The sequence below is a fragment of the Nothoprocta perdicaria genome, unplaced genomic scaffold (assembly GCF_003342845.1).
Source record: "Nothoprocta perdicaria isolate Ctin4 unplaced genomic scaffold, notPer1 scaffold_290, whole genome shotgun sequence".
Classification (NCBI taxonomy): Eukaryota; Metazoa; Chordata; class Aves; order Tinamiformes; family Tinamidae; genus Nothoprocta; species Nothoprocta perdicaria.
The window spans coordinates 426,415-443,981 of NW_020455522.1; the positions used below are offsets into that span (position 1 = coordinate 426,415).

The window sequence follows — 17,567 nt, forward strand, 5'->3', positions numbered from 1 at the left end:
TGTGATCAGTAAAATACATACCAGTACTTAGAAGCTGATAGGGCCCTGAACTATAAAAAACATCTCCTTTCAAAAGAAAACACACCTTTCTCCCAACAACTGTGGCCTCACTGCAGCTCTCTTGCACCTTTCAGCAAGAGCATCCTCACTTTCAAACTACCTTTCAGTCTGAAAAAGCCACCGATGGGTCCAGGCCAAGGTGCAGGACCCTAGATAGGGTCTAAGCCAAGCCACAGCTAAGTTTAAGAGGGCAAGAAGCAAGCCCATGTCCCAGAGGAACCGCTCTGTGCATCTCAAAGGGCTTTGCTGTTTCTGTTTCAGCAGGGTGCTTCAACACAGCAGCAATGCCAAAGGCTTCCTACCAAACTGGCCCAGGAGAAATGAAACGGATTCCTGTTTCCTCCTTGGTACAGAGTAAGGGAAGAGGAATGCACAGGCAGCTTAAGTCAGCTCACAGATTCAAAAAGGTAGATAAGCACAAGCCAGAACAGTCTCTGAGCATGAACTTTCAGGTCAGCTTCATGTTAACAACTGCACAAAGTACTTACTGTAACATTATGATAAACAAGGCAGGCTGAAGTAGCAGCATCCATCACATCCCRATAGATAACAGTTGCCATAAGCACAAACAAAAGGAGCAGAACTAAAGGTGGCTGAGCTCTCAGTATCACTCCAGAGCGCTTTGCTAGGGAATGTTCTGGGCAGCTGAACAGTCTCCCAACAGAAGGATGTTGCTAGCACTGACTTAAGGAATCACTGCAGCTAAAAACCATTTAATCACAATGACATGCAGCATTCAAGCTGATGTCTCCGCCCAACAGATGTTTTTGCTAGAATTTACCAAGGCTGACCGCTTACCAATTGACTCCAGTGAGTTCTCATACCCTTGCAGAGCTCATGGAGGCTCTGACTTCTATTCCAGGGTACCAAGGCACATACATTTCTCCAGGAYTAATCAGCTAGAAGGTAAATATATCTAGTGAAGATTTGTGGCCTCAGGAGAGAAGGGAGGTCTGATTCTGCCCGTTCCAGAAGCTGCATAAAAGGAATAGCCCCAGCAGTGGCAGTAAGAGCTTCCGGGACAACCAAAGGTGGTGCTTCACAGGGATCAGCTAACATAGCAACATTATGCACAAACTGAAGGAGCAGCTTCCTTTGGCTTCAGATCTCTCTCCAGCACCAGAAGCACCACATACTCAGTGCCCGACCTACTTCTTGGCTGTTCTTCTCAAGAGGATCCTCAGCCTCATAGCCTTTAGTATTCCTCAACATGCTCAACCTCATAAGGTTCAACAAGGACAAGTGCAGGGTCCTGCATCTGGGGAGGAATAACCCCAGGCATCAATTCAGATTAGGGGTTGACCTGCTGGAAAGCAGCTCCACAGAGAGGGATCTGAGAGTCCTGGTTGACACCAAGTTAATCATGAGTCAGCAATGTACCCTTATGGCCAAGGCCAATGGGATTCTGGCTGCATTAGGAGGATGTTGCCAGCAGGTCAAGGGAGGAGATCCTGCCCCTCTGCTCAGCTCTGGTGAGGCCACATCTGGAGTATTGGTGCAAGTCTGAGCTCCCCAGGACAAGAGGGATGTGGAGCTTCTAGAGAGGGTCCAGGGCAGAGAGACATAGATGATTAAGGGAATGGAACATCTATCTTATTCAGGAAAGACTAAGTGAGTTGGTCCTGTTTAGACTAGAGAAGACTGAGAGGAGATCTGATCAATATGTATAGATATCTGAGGGGAGAATGTAGGGAGGAGGGGGCCAAACTCTTCTCAGTGGTGGCCAGTGATAGGACAAACGGCAATGGGTGTAAGTTGAAACACAGCAAGCTCCATCTCCATGTGAGGAAGAACTTCTTTATTGTGAGGGTGACAAAGCCCTGGCACAGGCTGCCCAGGGAGGTTGTGGAGTCTCCTTCTCTGGAGGTCTTCCAAACCCACCTCGATGCCACCCTGGGTCACATGCTGTAGGTGCCCCTGCTTGAGCAGGAAGGTTGGACTAGATGTTCTCTAGGGGTCCCTTCCAACCTTAATGATTCTGTGATTCTGTGAACAGCTCTGCTAAAGGGAGGTACCAACTGTGCACCAAGGATTCCTTCACGCACAAAAAGGTTCCCAGTGATCCCAAGACCCTTAAACTGGGATCTCTACTTACTCACAAGGTCCCCTCACAGGCTGGACAACAGAGTTGCTGCTCTCACCTCTATTTTTCAGTTGCACAGCAATATAAAGCATCTCTGACTGACAGACTCAGCCCTTGGCAGTTTCTTGGCATCGGCAACGCCCCACCAGGGACTTGAAATGCTTCTATACATCTTGTAGTAGACTTTACAGTCCAACCGTCTTCCAGGACCCTATACAAACAGCTGCAAGGAAACAAGGCAAAGTTTAGCTTGCGACAACAGCTAGATGAGGAGACATGACTTCCCCAACCAGGGGAAATAACTGTTGTTGTATTTAGGTTACTGCACTCGCTGCTAAATTTCCCCTGTTCTAAAAGGGCTAGCAAATTAATTATACTCAGTATAGTCTTTTTTTTTTCTCTTTAATAGAACTTACTTTACTTAAAGCAATTTGATGAGGCCAAAGGATGAGGCCCATAAGATCTCTACAGCGATCACTGAACAAATTATTCAGAAGCACAGAAGGGCTGAGGTTGGAACGGACCTCTGCAGATTATCCAGTCCAACCTTCCTGCTCAAGCAGGGTCATCTACAACACATTGTCCAGAACCCTGTGTCAAGGCTGTTTTTGATACCTCCACAGAGGGAGACTCCACGGCTTCTCCAGGCAATCAGTTCCAATGATTAGTGACCCTCAAAAGGGTCACTACCACATCTGTGTCACTGACCCAAACCAGACTCAACAGGAGTTGACTGTAAAGCCTTAGCACAGATGCACTTTATCAGCCACTTACACCAAAATATCAATTTTTACACAAGAGTGTTGTGTGCACTTGAGTCATCTTCCAGGGACTCTGCCATAGGTGCAGCAGGGAAGGGCAGTCAGCTGAGGAACAGCTTTTTAAATAGCTCTGATAAATTCTTCTAGGTTCTTCTACCCTGTAGAAACATCTGTTTCACAACAAAACATCACTCTTCTCTCCCAGTGGAATTACAGAATACACCTTTAAAAGGCACAGTTATTGTGTATCCCATCTCAGTCCCTTCTCCATAGGCTCATTTACTGCAGGGCTGTGTGCTGAAGCACAGATTTCCCCCAACGCTTCAGGAGATGGCACTGCTCTTCAACGCCAGTCCCAATTTGTTCTGCAAAGACTGTCCCAAGAGAAGCCTGGAGACAGCACAGGCAGCACACTCTCACTCCTCCGAGATGCACAGAGAAGGTTTCCTGCCTTCTCCTGCCACCAAAACCAATCTCACTCTGGCAAGCTCTTTAAGTCATTACTGTAACTGCTCCTGCTTCTTCCAAAAACATCAATGCATCCACACTAGAGAACCAACAGGCAAGCTGGAAAAGTGCCATGTTCCTGCACTGCTATTATCAAGCAAAAGAAGATGGAGCTGTTGTTCTCATGGCCTTCTCTATCACTCAAGATTGATGTGTCAAAAGCTATCTGAAATTGCAACATTGCCTCATCTTCCTGCAAAAGTGACATGAACCCATAAAAGCAGTCTCAAACTAGCTCCAACAGGAGCTTACCCAGTGTTTGTTCCAGGCATTTCAATGCTGCTAATAGTACTCTGTGAGGATTCCATTTGAGGATCTATCAGGGACTAAAAGTATCCGAGCTTCCAAGAAAATACCACTCTCATGACCCTTCAATGCTGAGCAATGAACAAGCTGTATGGCCATCCGCCTTTATCTTGTCCGGACCCTGCAGCTACAGGGAGCTGACCATCCTGTTATGCATAGTAAAGACGGGCTGGCATCCCATCCAGCCAACCAGGAATGGGAGTCAGCACCTCCAGAACACAGGAAGGAGGCTCCTTTTAGCTTCTGCAGACTCTGAGGCTCCTTGAATTAGAAATAGGCAGATCCTGAATGTCAGAAAAATCCTTAAAACTACTCACTGACACCTCCACTTGGTACTGCACTTCCATCCTGGTCCACCACCAATGCTGCAGTCGGCATGATAGTAAATGGCCTCCTTTCAGTTTYAGGAGCCAGGAAGGCACTGACTGTTTTGACCTAGGCATATCTATTATCAGGAAGCATCAGCCACACTWACTTCTTTATCAGTCCTTGTCCACAAACTATCAAGATAAGGATTAGCTGAATCCAAGGGCAGAGCTTGGCTTCTTCCTCTTAGCTTCCTTCTAAGTCCTGGAACTGCTAGATGAAGCAAGTGACCATCCCCTGGCTTGCTACAGGGCAAGCCAGCCGGATACAGCAGGCGCTGCCGCAGGGCTGCTGCAGTGYTTGTAGCAACGCAGACTTTATAATAGCACAAGGTGACAGGAGCATCGGTGGAAGAGAATCACTTTCACTTGCATATCTCTCCCATTAATAAAGACAAGCACAGCAGGCCAGTGAAAGCACTGATGCTTTTCATTATGTAGCAAGTAAATCTTGATTATTTCCTTTCTACGTGGGAGGAAGTTGAAGGATAGAGCAAATTATCTTTGACTATCACCCAGTGGCAAAAGAGGGGAAAGCAGCCAAGTCTTCAGTCCTACAGCAGGAATCAAATCACTGAGTTGCTCAGCTTTTGTACAACTGAACATCATAACCTTTTTCATTCTCATTGCCCTTAACATCTATATAAGACGAAAATACATTTATTCAAGGTGTGAATAAAAAAGTCTTTTCTTTTGTGATAGTGAAGAGAAAAGCATGCCTTGGAWTTTTTTCCCCTTAAACAACATACCTGTAACTTTGAAGTAGTCAATACAAGAAGTAAACAATTTCCTCTGGAGACATCAGGAATCATCTATCAGCTATTATTACACATTAAGATTTTTACAAAGGCCTCACTAGCAGACCGGAATTTGCAGGAGCCCTTTCACTTCACATTTGTTCGAGACACCATTCTTCCCAAAAAGCTTTAGCATCTCTCCATAAAGAGCATGTGGAAGAGGATTTATAGGGCTGACTCTCTTCCCTCCCATGACTCTCTGGGCAGGCCATCCACATAACCAACAAAAGAGACACAGAGCACCTGGGAATCATGGAAGAAACGGTTATGCGGGTGAACCATTTTAAACCCACTGGTCTTCAATTCCACATAAAATGCAACTTTCACTCATTATCCGACTGTGACGCTATAAAGAAACACAGGACTCCACAGGCAATGACCAAATCAGATTCTGCATGTTGATTAACAGTCAGGTGTTGTTTCAGATGTTGATTACATAGGCTGGAATTGAAGAAACTTGGGTAGTACAACTAGACTTCTAGTCACATTCTGAATGATGTTGCCTCTACCACAGCGCTGTAGAGTGACATGAAAACATGCACTGTAATCACTCCTACAGAGTAGTTTCTAAAACAGAAGGAAACAAATGTGCAACATCTCTTCAATYCAAATGATACATCATTAATCCAATGATCATTCCAGTGTAAGAAGATACTTGCATTACAGGTGGCTTATGTTTGTTCAAGATGCTCCAAACAGGGGTGGGAAAGGAAAAGCAATGGCTTTCACTTAAGGAGCATTTAACCATACGAAGATCCTCAACATCACAGGCATTAATATTACACATGCCAATTCCAAAGCAGGAGCAGCCAAATCAAACCAATGAAGACTACAGTTAACAGCAAGCCATTCAGGTTTTCAAATGGCAACAGAATGGTGCAACTGACTAACCATCTTCACTTGTTCGTCCTTGGTCACACGCTGTCTCAAGCACATCCTTCCTTCATACCTCTGGAGTATTAAAGGACAGTGGCACTTCATCACAGGTGAACAATTAAACATGCTGAAGGTTAAGTCTACCAATAAATGGAGATCGGAAGGAGCCCAGGTAGAGATATCCATTGTGTTCATGTGCCTCACTAATGTAAGGTACTGTTACTCCGTTGGGATCATGAAAGCTTCTTTTGTAGGATCCTGTCTCACTAAGTTCAACAACAAGGCTGTACCTGGGCACAAACTTCATCAGAGTTTCCTGACTCAGGAGCTAGGGAGAGAGAAAAAAAAAAAAAAAAAAAAAGTTAGCAGATTGTTCTATATCATCAGATCTGAGACACTTACACAGTCAAAGATCATTTCACATTCCCCGGAAGAAGCAGCTGAGAAGTTAACTACACATTTAGTAAACAGCTATGAAACAGGCTTAACAAATTAACATCTGAAAAGCTAACTTTAAAAAGAATCATCAATTAAAAAAAACRTACTCCGGGACTGTGCTGAACATATGTCCACCCCGATGCAGGAGACATCAGCTTCTTCTGGCACAGCTAGTGTCAAAACAGCATATGTCAAGCTCAGCTCTCCATAGCATCACAAAGTGGAGCCTTTACATGTTCAAATGCAGCCTCTCTGTTGTTGCACAACTAAAGCAAAGACAACCTTTCTTTCTTCTCTGATATCACAGTGGAAAGCAACTTAAGAGCTAATCAGGGAAGATAGCATTATTTGAACCATCTTAAAACATACGGAGACTGTTCTAACTGGATACAGTTTTAATCGTAGTATTAAAATAAAGGGAAAAAAAAAAGAAAAGCTTCCTGTGAAGAAAAAGAAACAGATATTTATGATTTCCGTTCCTGTACTAAATACGAAGGTGCAGGTTGTTTTCTTTCTTCCCATCCCCCCCAACAGACATACACACACACACTTGGCAGAGCAGAGGGGTGCAGGGAGAGGGAGGTTTACCTTAAATATAATTCTTTTAATCCATGGTTTTTCAGACAAGAAATCCAACATTGAAAATCCAGGATTGGGTCGAATAGTTGACATGGCTACCCAATATCCTCCAGAACTGCTTAATCTGATATTATCTGGAAAACCAGGCATATTCTCAACAAAAATATCCGCTCCACCTTTCATCAGGCCAGACACATAATACCTGAAAGTCATAGAGAGCAGCACTAAGACATCTTCACTTAAGCAGTAAATGACAATCAGCTCCCAAAAGAAATTCATTGGGAATAATGAAGAATAGTAGTAATAGAAAAAAAATGTATTTTTCAACAGAAAAACCAGGGGCAGGCTAGTGGTAGACACAGTAATATTTTTAAAGTCACACTCACCTCCTGATTCTAGCCATGGTTGTTTCCTGGACCAGGACAAAATCTTCTGCTGGAGAGAGCTGGACTCCATTAGGAAACTGCAACCCCACCATTAAGACTTTCACTTCTTTTGTTACCGTGTCATATTCAAGCAGGCTAACAAGAGAACATTATACATGTTTGKGAGTGGAAACAAATATTTACTCATCTTGGTTTCCCCCCTCGGGTATTTTCCCTCCTCTCACCCCAGCCTGGCCTCACTTAAAAAGACAGAATAGTCATGAAACTTAGGGAACACAGGAAAAATACAGTAGGCCAGTTAAGATAAACAGCATTCATGAAGACTTCAGGCTACAAGGTCTTTTTAAAAGGATATTGCATTGAAGTCTTTTTAAAGGAAAAAGAGGAATTTAATTTATTTTGCAGGCACATTGTTTGCACAAGTGTTTTGGTTTTTTAAATAACTTGGAGATGAAGTAGAGCGGCCATACCTACTCCCGTTGCTGAGCTTACAAGAAGATAAATGTCTTTAGGAAGAAATACTTACCGTCCATCATCTGTGCCTTCCATGACCAAGTACAAGTAGTTCCGCCTTTGCCATTTGCTGCTGGAATCAGTAAAGTAGATTTTCCTCCCATCCCGAGTGACTGTAAGATCATTCAGAAAAGACAACTTCTGACCTTCAATTATTGTTTTAGTTGAGACAAGCATTTTTGTTTCCCCTGGTTACAAAGAGAAAAAAAAAGAAAGGAAAAAAAAAAAAAAAAGACAAGCTTGTGTGCGCTCTGCTTTGGAGGTTAAATACTTTGAAGTTAAATATTAAAACAAAGTTAACAAGCACTTCATTTTTTTCATTTTTGCATGTGTTATGTAAATAAGGCCTTGGGTTGTGAGGAATGTACTCAATGCGAGTAGAAAACAACCAGGAGAGATACTTTTCAGAAGAAATGAAGTTGTAGAAATTTCCTGTTGAGAAGTGCCAGATTCAGTTTCTGGAGCCCATTTTAAACCAAGCATCCCAACCTTGCAGAAGAAATTGGGCAAGCCAATCACTACTCTATCTCTCCCTGTCAGTTTGGGAGAACAAAAGGAATAAACATTAACTATAGGCAAGAATTCAGCATTGAAACGTTTACCTGAAATGGATCGTCACACTCCATGCATTGTCAGATATTAAGTTATCAGAACCAAGGCTTTAAGACTAACTTAAAAACTATTCAAATCATCCCTGTGCATGGTTTGTTTTGTTCTTGACACATGACAGAACTAATGTGACAGCAGTTTGCAATTAAAAGGGGAGATCTTGAACATATCCTTCCAAAGCTGTAGAGTCTCAACCTTTCCACTAAGTGAGAACTAGAATCCTGGCCCTCTCCACCAGTTCAAGAAGATGAACAAAAGCTCTTCGCTACCATACAGCAAGATCAAGGTAGAAACAGAAGCAGCACAAACACTGGGAAAAAGTTATGCAATAGCAATATTATTTTTTTCCCTTTTAAGGCAACTAAAATAGCTACACAGAGCTTTATTTATGGATACTGAGATATCAAATTTGAAAGTTTCAAGCATATGTCACTATAAGATAAGCAACTTACAGTTGCTAATTCCAACCAAGACAAAGAGAGATAGAGCAAAGTGATTGCTACAAGAAAATAAAGTTCCTGCGTGGCATATTTCATTTAGAGAGCTGCTATCCACTTTCTAAAGGCAGCAAGCTTTCCTCTGCCTACAGCACCTGGCAGAACTCCAAGCAGAGCCCAGGCTGGTCAGGGGAAGAGACCTACTGTATAGTAAATTCATACCTGTGTCAGGATTAATTTCATAGAGTCCATGATAAGCATCTGCCACAAAAAGGGTGTTATTTGGTCCAACTCTGATGCCAAGTGGCCTTCCACAAGTTGGCTCATCTTCCCACCTTCCTTAGAAAACAAAATGTTTTAATATGAATAAGTGGAAGGCATTCAGGCCATCCACAAAGGTTAAACTTCAGCTTAGCAACAGCACAGCAGCAGTGCACATGTGCGCGTACACACATACACACAAACACACACACACACACACACACACACACAAAAGACACCATTCTTATATTCTCAGGCATAAGGGAAACAAATGTTTCAAGATTGACCAAAAGATGGGGATTATCCTATCATTTGACAAGCTGGTAACTGCCTAACAATTGCCCTAAGCAAGGCTGAATGCAAGGAAATTCTACTTCTGATACTTATTCACAGAAATTCTGGATTTTTTTTCCACTCACCCACCCACCCACCCAATTTCACATTTCTCTCCCAAGTACAAGCTGTATAAGTCCAATGGAGATGATCAGAGAGAGGTGATGTATTGTTTTCACCCACCCTCACCTAAGGCACCCACCTGCCTAAGCAGCCCCTAGAAGGCCACCTTTATATTAGATGACCTCATTTGCAGTCAGGGCCAAGGCTGTCCTAGCTGTTAGGCAGCCAGAAGAGTGCTTCCAAATCAGTTTAAGCCTAACCATGTGAACAGCTACATAACATTACGTAGCTAAAAGGCTAAGTGTGTTAATACAAGCTAAAGACAACAACAACCCCAGTCTACAGTCTAACATGACATGCCACTAGTACAGGGCTACAGTTCTTCTGTCACCAAAATAAAGGCTTCTATATCACAAAAACAAAATAAAACAAAACAAAAAACAACCAAAAAAAACAACACATGCGCATACATGAGCATAAATACACAGCCATAACAAACACCAGCCAGACATCTCAGTTGAGCTTGTCAACCATAAGCTTCTCCATAGAGGTTGTTCCATTAACAAACATGCCATGAGCAGTTGTTCTCACTTGCTTCCAGTAAGTTCATCAAATGAGGCAAATAAGTTTTTCAGAAAGAGGTATGGACTTCAGCGCAAAATAGTTGCGAGTTAGCCATGAATATACAGAACTACCTTTATCAGTGGAAGGTCTCCCTAAAGCAGGTGCAATCACCACAAACTCTCACAGACAGAAGCAAAGTGAAATGAGCATAATAAAATTCAATGCATTTTTTCTAGATTTTTTAATAGAACGCTAAGTTTATTTAGAGATTTTTTTTAATTAAATATAAGTTGATTTTATCCATTTGCAAATTGTCTCAGATTTCATTCACTCACACTTGGATGCTCAAGATACCTACTCAAGAAGTATATATCCAAACTGTCTGGACACGATCCCTTGTGTGCACCAGCTGTCACATCCTAATTGCATTTCTAGCATTTTCTTGAATGGCAAAACAAACTGCTTTTGGACAGGTCTTTCATATCCCAAAGAGTCCCCATTTATTATAAGGTGCTTCTTCTCTCCCAACTTGCTGAATTCAGCATCAGGCCACACTGCAGCCCATTTTTCCTTATTTAGAGGGTTATTTTCCCCCCTGGATGGGCTACCAGGAAAAGGAATGTTACTTGTCATATATTGCAACGTTGTCTTTCTCCTGATGCTAAGATTGTTTCCTGTTTCCTATTGGCATGTATGCCTTGTAGTCATGACAAACACCCCCAGCAATAAAACTGAGCTGAGCTAATGTTCTCAGTTATCAACACCAGGCATATTTTTAGCTCTGCCTGACTATCCCTGCTGGTGCTTATACACGTTTCCATTCCTACCTGGTTCATAGAAATCACAGAATCACAGAATATTCAAGGTTGGAAGGGACCTCTAGAGATCATCTAGTCCAACCTTCCCGCTCAGGCAGGCACACCTACAGCATGTGGCACAGGGCGGCATCCAGGTGGGTTTTGAAGACCTCCAGAGAAGGAGACTCTACAATCTCCCTGGGCAGCCTGTTCCAGTGCTTTGTTACCCTCACAGTAAAGAAGTTCTTCCTCACCTGGAGATGGAATTTTTGTATGTCTTTTACAAATCTCTACAGAGAGTGATATAGACATTATAAATACTTGCATAAACAATCTAAACAGAACAATCACATCATCAACAGAACAATAACATCATTAACACAAGCCCTGATCGAAATATTTTCAGGTAAGGCACATTCAGGAGCTGTCACTTACCACAAGGACCATGTCCAGTTCTAGCTATTGTCTGTAGTTCCCCATCTTCAATTTTTAGAATCTTTCCATCAGCTGTCCCAGTAAAGAGCACATCTGCAGAGACAAGTGACAACATCAGCTTGATCACAAAATTACAATGGAGAACATCCATGATAGAAGTGCTAGCATAAAGCACAATTCATGCTTAAAATACAGTGAAGTAGCAACACATTCCTCTTCACTTGTACCAAAAGAATAAAAAGTGAAGAGGAAGAGATTCAAGGCAAGAAAATGCATTCAGTTAGGCTTTCACCAGCTCAAGAAAAGAAGGGATTAACGTCTTAAGAGTTGAGGGGCATAAAGGTTTTTACTATGTATAACTGACTCCAGGCTCCAGTTAAAGATGATGATAACCATATACTGGCTAGTAACTGGCTGGTAACTGGACTGATTCTTGCAGGTACATTTCTGTATCATCACACAGTGTGATCAGGCCCTGTGTCCATTTTGCCACTTGTGGAGAGTGCTTGCAGATCTGGCAAGGGTTGGGTGCCTGGTCGAGGATGCAATGCCAGGCCTGGAACGTTGTCTCTACAGTCTGATTGAAAACAGCCAGGACCAGACACACACACTCAGTTTTGTCAGCAAGGTCTAGCTGCTTCTCAATCAGTGATTACTCAAGCTTAGCACAGTCAACTTGAGAAAGTAGCTACAGGAGACAAAAAGAGACCTTAGGATACACCAAGAAAGTCCTGCCTAGGCATCCAATATGTCCATAAAGCAGCCTCCCATCAGCAACTCCTTCACTCAGTGCCCAGGGCTCCCTGCACAGTTTGGGAGTGCAAATCCCTCATTAAATCTATTTTGTTTATGCCCTCACATGCCCTCAATGTCCCTCTATGCTGGTACCTGCCCTCCATGTCACATCTGGCAGTCAAACCGGTCTCACTAAATAAAACTCATTCTTGTGCAGGTTCCAGAAGGTTGCTAAGCTCTACTGAAGAGGTTTAAACTGCTGTTGCCTCAACTGTACTTGTCCTGCAGAACAGCTACAAGAACCAAAGTAATCTAATGATCATCCAACCCACAAGCATTGCTCAACTGATGTAGTTATGCCAGGTCATATGACAGATTTACCAGAATCTTCCACACAGTACCTGAACACTTTCACACATCCAAATTTAATGGCAAATGAAGGACTACTGGATTAGTAGAGCCCGTTGCTTGGACTTTTCCATCTTCAGTGTAACTGAAATTTAAGCCTCCTAATAATACTTTAAAAGGCAATAAGACTTCAACATTCAAAAAGGTTTCTACCTTCTGCAAACTATTTCCAGTCACATTGTTTTACTTAATCCACAGGAGAGCTGGGCCTTGTGCAAGGATTTCCTTAAGGAATTTCTGACAAGACTGAAAACACTGGAGAACAGAAAAGAACTACTGGTTCCAAGTAATCACTTCAGCATAATGTTAGTAGAGAGAGGCAGTAAAGAGAAGTAATCTGAGGAAGGAGAGAATTTATAGAGCGTTTTTTCACTGTGTTGAAATAAAAGTCAGGATGTTAAATATTTTACTGGTTAAGAGATAGAGTAGAAGGAAAATAAAACGTATGGCTAATGTTTACTTTTATGTTGAAGGATGTTGCAGCAATGGCCTCACCTGCCACTCGCAAGCTATCTGCCTTCCCTGTTAAGGCAATAAAGGACTCGCATCAAAGGTAGTTCCCAACCTTATCCCTCCAGGAGCACAGAATCACAGCTGCACAGTGCTCGATTCCTACTGAGGAGGTGTTGTGCCGTTACAAGTCTAGCCACCTCATTAGGAAATGGCTCTGAAGAGGCCTTGGTTTGTGATTTGGTGATGAAACACACGTGCCCTAACATGTACACAAGGGCACCTGTACTACACATGAAATAGCACTCTAACACATGAAAATACTTCCAGAGATTGTTATTGAAGGTGATCGCACCCTTATCAATATAGCATCATTTAAAGACCCTTTCTAAAAGTTTTTTTTGACAGTGCTTACCATCAATATTGGCAATAGATTCTGGTCCAAGAAGTTGACCTTCCCATAATCGCTCAGCTTTTCGTAACTTGATATTTGGCTCCAGAACCCCTGTCAGAAGGGGAGGTTCTTTCAAGCTGTAGAGCAGAACACAGATTTCATAACTTTCACAAATTTGCAAAAGCACTTGAGAAGAAAGTCATGCAATTGCTTTTACATAGCTTGCCAACTGCTGCATGCCTGATCCATATTTTCCACTGAGTATTTCAACACAGAAAGCACAGGTCAAAAACTGAAAATTGGACTTTGTTCATCAAGGATAATAAATTTCTTGTTCTGCTGCTCAGAAAAGAAGTTGCAAGCATATATTTTTGGGACACATCTAGAAGGCTGTAGAGCTTTAAGTCAAACAATACATTCTTGGTTCATTATCCTTATACAAAGAAAAGGATTTCAGCACACAAAAAAAACTACTTCTACCTCAGTTAAACGAGATGTTTGTATCAGAATGTTTTTCCTAGATATAGATTCCAAGTTTCTAAACAAACAATTCTGAAATTTAAAAGTCTGTAATTTTACAATACAGTAAAATCTAGCACCATATAATACACTGATCATGGAGAAAAAAAAATTAAAGTATTGAATAATGTAAGATTCTTTAAAAAAATGTTACAATAGTGTTTGAGCATTAGGGGGCACACACCTTCGTGCCACATCAAAACATGTGTACTCACGACTTGAATGATTTCCTAATGATGAAAGACTAATGCAATGGAATAAAATGTACATTACCACAAAGAGACTTGAAATGAAATCTAAAAGACAATAAAATAAGGCTCAATCTTGTAAGTCCTTATTCACATAAATAGCCAGATTCAAGTAAGCTGGATTTCTAATCAACTACAGACCAAAGAAGTAGGGAAGATGATGCCTACGCAGCTCCTGCATCTGGAAGCTACTAAGATGACAAAGGGACTGGAACATCTCTAATATGAGGAAAAGTTGTGAAAGCTGGGAATTTTCAGCCTGGAAAGATTGTGGTCAATGTGTGTAAGCATCAGAAGGGAGGAAGCAGAGAGGATGGGGATTATTTTCAGCATACACAGCAATTAGTTAAGAAGTAACAGGCACATATGAAAACACAAGAAGGTCCACCTGAAAAGAAGGGAAAACTAGTATACTGGGAGGGTGACTAAGAACTGAAACAGGTTCTCCAGAGAGGTTGTGGAGATTCCTTCACTGGAGATCTTCAAAAGCCGATGGGGTAATGTGCTCTAGATGACCCTGCCTGAGCAGGTGGGATGAACCAGATGATCTCCAGAGGTCCTTTGTACCTACAACCATTCTGGGAAGACAGGCTGATTTATTCCAAATTGCTTTTATGGAAGTCTTCAGAAATCTCATATGGAGATTATTTTAGTGGAAAATCATTTCCAGTGGCATATAGATTAACATTATCTATTGGTGAACAAAACTTCTGTATGTCTTTTCACTGATGTGATCACTTTAAACAGCATCTCCTTGAACTGTTTCAAAGCACTTTCTAAGCATCATGGAGATGCATCCAGTCTGTCATAAAGATTTGAAGCATTTCTGGCAGTGAAGCTAAAAAAATGCTTAAGAACTCAAAGCAAGATTAGTCAGTGATTTGAACAAGAAGAGTAATTCTCCTGACTTTTTAAAAAGGACTTAAACTAAGAAGTGCTGGAAYGTGACAGTTACTCTCTACCATACATTAGAAAAAGGTTTGGGGTTTTTTTGTTTGTTTGTTTTTAAGTAAATCACAATAGAAAGCATTTCATCACAATCTGCAGCCAGGGAACTTGCATCTAATATCCTACTGGTAGGACAACGTTGTAGAGTAATAGTCTACCACATTAACAGGTTCTTTTGATTGTAGATACTTACAGCGCTCTTCCTTTTCTTTGAATAGTTCTTGAGCTGATCATAAATACTAGCAGATGGATTGCTTAAAGAGATTTGCATTTAAAAATGCCAAATTGACCTAGTCAGGTTATTCATTTCAGTTTCAAGCTTTAAATGAAGACTCTCTTGGATAGAAATATAACAGCAGAGGTGGTTAAAAATAAGGCTCAATCTCTCTGTCTTATCTCACAGAAGACAAGAGTACATGCAAGTAAGCCACAAACTCCACTGACAGCTTGGACAGCAAAAAATCATTTTCTAAGTTATTGATCAAAAAGAAATTCAGCTCCTTCGTTGCTCAATACTGAAAAAACTGCCCAAGGTGGCTCAAGAGCTGTGTACACAGAGCAGGCCACAGTGATGGATAATATTACAATCACTCTTCGATCTTCTCAATGCAATTTGATCACAGTTGTCTTAAATCTTGTTTGCTGGAAAAAACAGAATTCATCAAAAGTTACACTTCAATAGCACTGATTTGAAAACCAAGCAAAGCTTTACCTTATAGGCTGCGGGTCTATAGGACAATCCAGTAGAACAATTGCTCCAAGCAGGGGAATAATTAGGGACACAGCCAAAGTCAAGAAGGTCACACGGAACACCTTGCCACTGTACGTACTGCCAAACACAAACAAGGAATAGGTTTTTATCTTAAAAACAGCTTAATACAAAAAAAAATTTTAAATGCTCTTATTGTCTGTTCTCTTTACAAAAGAAAATGGAAATATTTTTTCCCCAATCACTGTCTCAAATGACTCTGAAGGTCCACTCTAACATACAGACAAGAGAAAAGGGCATTTAATCATTCTCAGTATTACAGGATCACAKAAGGTAACGCATTGCACACGTCCTATTTTCACACACATTACACATTAGAGCTGACTAAAAAACAAGAATTTGATGCGTTTTTTCTTTTTTTTTTTTTACTTGAACTTATTTTGACAGTGGTTTCCATTTTAGCAAAAAAAAAAGAAAATATTTCATAATTTTTCCAAAAGCAGAAACAATGATGTGTGGATTTTGATCAAGAATGAAGACAGTTCATTCTCAGCCCATTTGGAGGTATCAGTCAAACTTCTGCAGAGAAGATCACAGCACAAAGCTCAGCAACTCCTAGTCTTGAGCTAGGAAAGCAGTTCCCACAATTTTAGCAACTCTGAAACACCACCTGGCACAGAGAGCCAGTCTCCACATAGCATCAGACCAGGACAAATAGCTCAGCCTGATGGCTCTGAACTAACCCTTGCACTCTTTCCATCAGCAGCTCAGAGTGAATATTTGGGGCAAAGGGAAGGGAGGAGCTGGTTCCTCCATCAGCACCCAGCCAGAAAAGGGGCAGCTTCCAGAGCTACCGCCTCCAGCCTTGCACAAAAGAGTCTTGAGAGCTTAAGGATCGGTTCCTGGCATCACTGTTGGAGTCCCAGCAATAAGAGGCAGGATTGTGTTGAGCAGCAGCAGCAAAGAAGAAAACGCCAAGGTGGATCACCCTAAAAGGGATCTTATGCAGCCAAAAAGCAACTGCCTCATTCTGAGGACCCTGAAGGGCAGGGAGGAGAAGCTTCAGGGTGATCACACAGGAGAGGGGTCACTTTGGTTCACCATCAAGTCATCAACCACTTTACACAGTGGAAAGCCAAGCAAACTACACCACCACAGTTATGGCCTGAAGTTCTAGTAGACAACAACAGAGAACTGGGAATGGGATCTTCTTTGAGCTAGCCACATAATAAAGTTATTTTTAGACAAATGCTGGGTATTCATTCAACCACAGCCAAATATAAACAGACTTAAAGCCAAATGGCACACGTTGCCTGAGACAAGAGCACTGTGAGCAGTGAGGAGCCAGGCCAACRCAAAACACCAGAGAGAAAGGAATGGCCTCCATTCCAAAGCTTAGCAAATGGCCCTGGAGTATGCCTCCAGTCCTGGCCTCCATTCCCAGACCCTGGATACCCAACCGCAGTCCCCTGCACACTTGCTACACCAGGACAGCCCCTCTCTGCAGTGTGGCACCAGAGAGACGCCTCCCTCCTGCCAGGCCAGGCCAGGTCAGGCCACCGGAGCTGAGCCACTAGCACTTGGCAGCCAGAGTTCCCTCAGGCCAGGTCACCCTCATCTCCTCACCTCACAGCTCCGGCCAGGCCCTCCCACCACGGTCACCTGGGTACCCAGGCAGGTGGGCCCCTTGCCCCAGGCAGAGACCCTCCCCACTCCTCACAGATCAGACCAGGCTGCCCCTCCCCAAGCCCTCACTGCAGCCCTTTCCTCCCACCTTCCCCGCTCGAGGCCCACCTGCCCTCTTTGGCCTCCTGCGCCGGACTGTCCTCGGTGATCACCTGCGGCCGGAACGGGTGGCGCTGCCGCAGGCCCTCGGCCTCGTTCATGCTGCCCGAGCAGGCGGCCACCTCCGTGCGCTCCCGCATCGGCCCCAGCCGCGGTGCGGCCCGGCTCGGCCCGGCCCGCCCCTCGCGCCCGGCCCGGCCC

At 42.8% G+C, this 17,567-nt stretch overlaps 1 protein-coding gene across 2 annotated transcripts; it reads right to left on the minus strand.

The window, feature by feature from the left end:
• Nucleotides 1-5,330: 5,330 nt before the first annotated feature.
• Nucleotides 5,331-17,507, minus strand: APMAP (adipocyte plasma membrane associated protein). 2 transcript variants are annotated; one of them, XM_026041720.1, is made up of 9 exons: nt 17,376-17,507; nt 15,585-15,701; nt 13,179-13,294; nt 11,171-11,263; nt 8,940-9,056; nt 7,685-7,784; nt 7,159-7,293; nt 6,782-6,974; nt 5,331-6,083 (listed from the first exon to the last, which is right to left on the minus strand). In XM_026041720.1, exons 1-9 carry the CDS (start codon nt 17,504-17,506, stop codon nt 5,874-5,876), a joined length of 1,212 nt encoding a protein of 403 aa, XP_025897505.1. In that variant the 5' UTR covers nt 17,507; the 3' UTR covers nt 5,331-5,873. The 2 variants fall into 2 exon arrangements, with proteins under 2 accessions (XP_025897505.1, XP_025897504.1); XM_026041719.1 differs by having other exon boundaries at nt 7,685-7,859.
• Between the last annotated feature and the right edge of the window lie 60 nt (nt 17,508-17,567).

Bases quoted from the DNA above. Each gene is read 5' to 3' on its own strand.
- APMAP (XM_026041719.1), bottom strand. From the start codon at position 17,506: ATGCGGGAGCGCACGGAGGTGGCCGCCTGCTCGGGCAGCATGAACGAG. The intron at 15,702-17,375 runs GTGGGCCTCGAG...TGTGTTTGGCAG, and splicing joins CAGGAGGCCAAAGAGGGCAG to TACGTACAGTGGCAAGGTGT. The intron at 11,264-13,178 runs GTAAGCACTGTC...TTGTCTCTGCAG, and splicing joins ATCTATTGCCAATATTGATG to ATGTGCTCTTTACTGGGACA.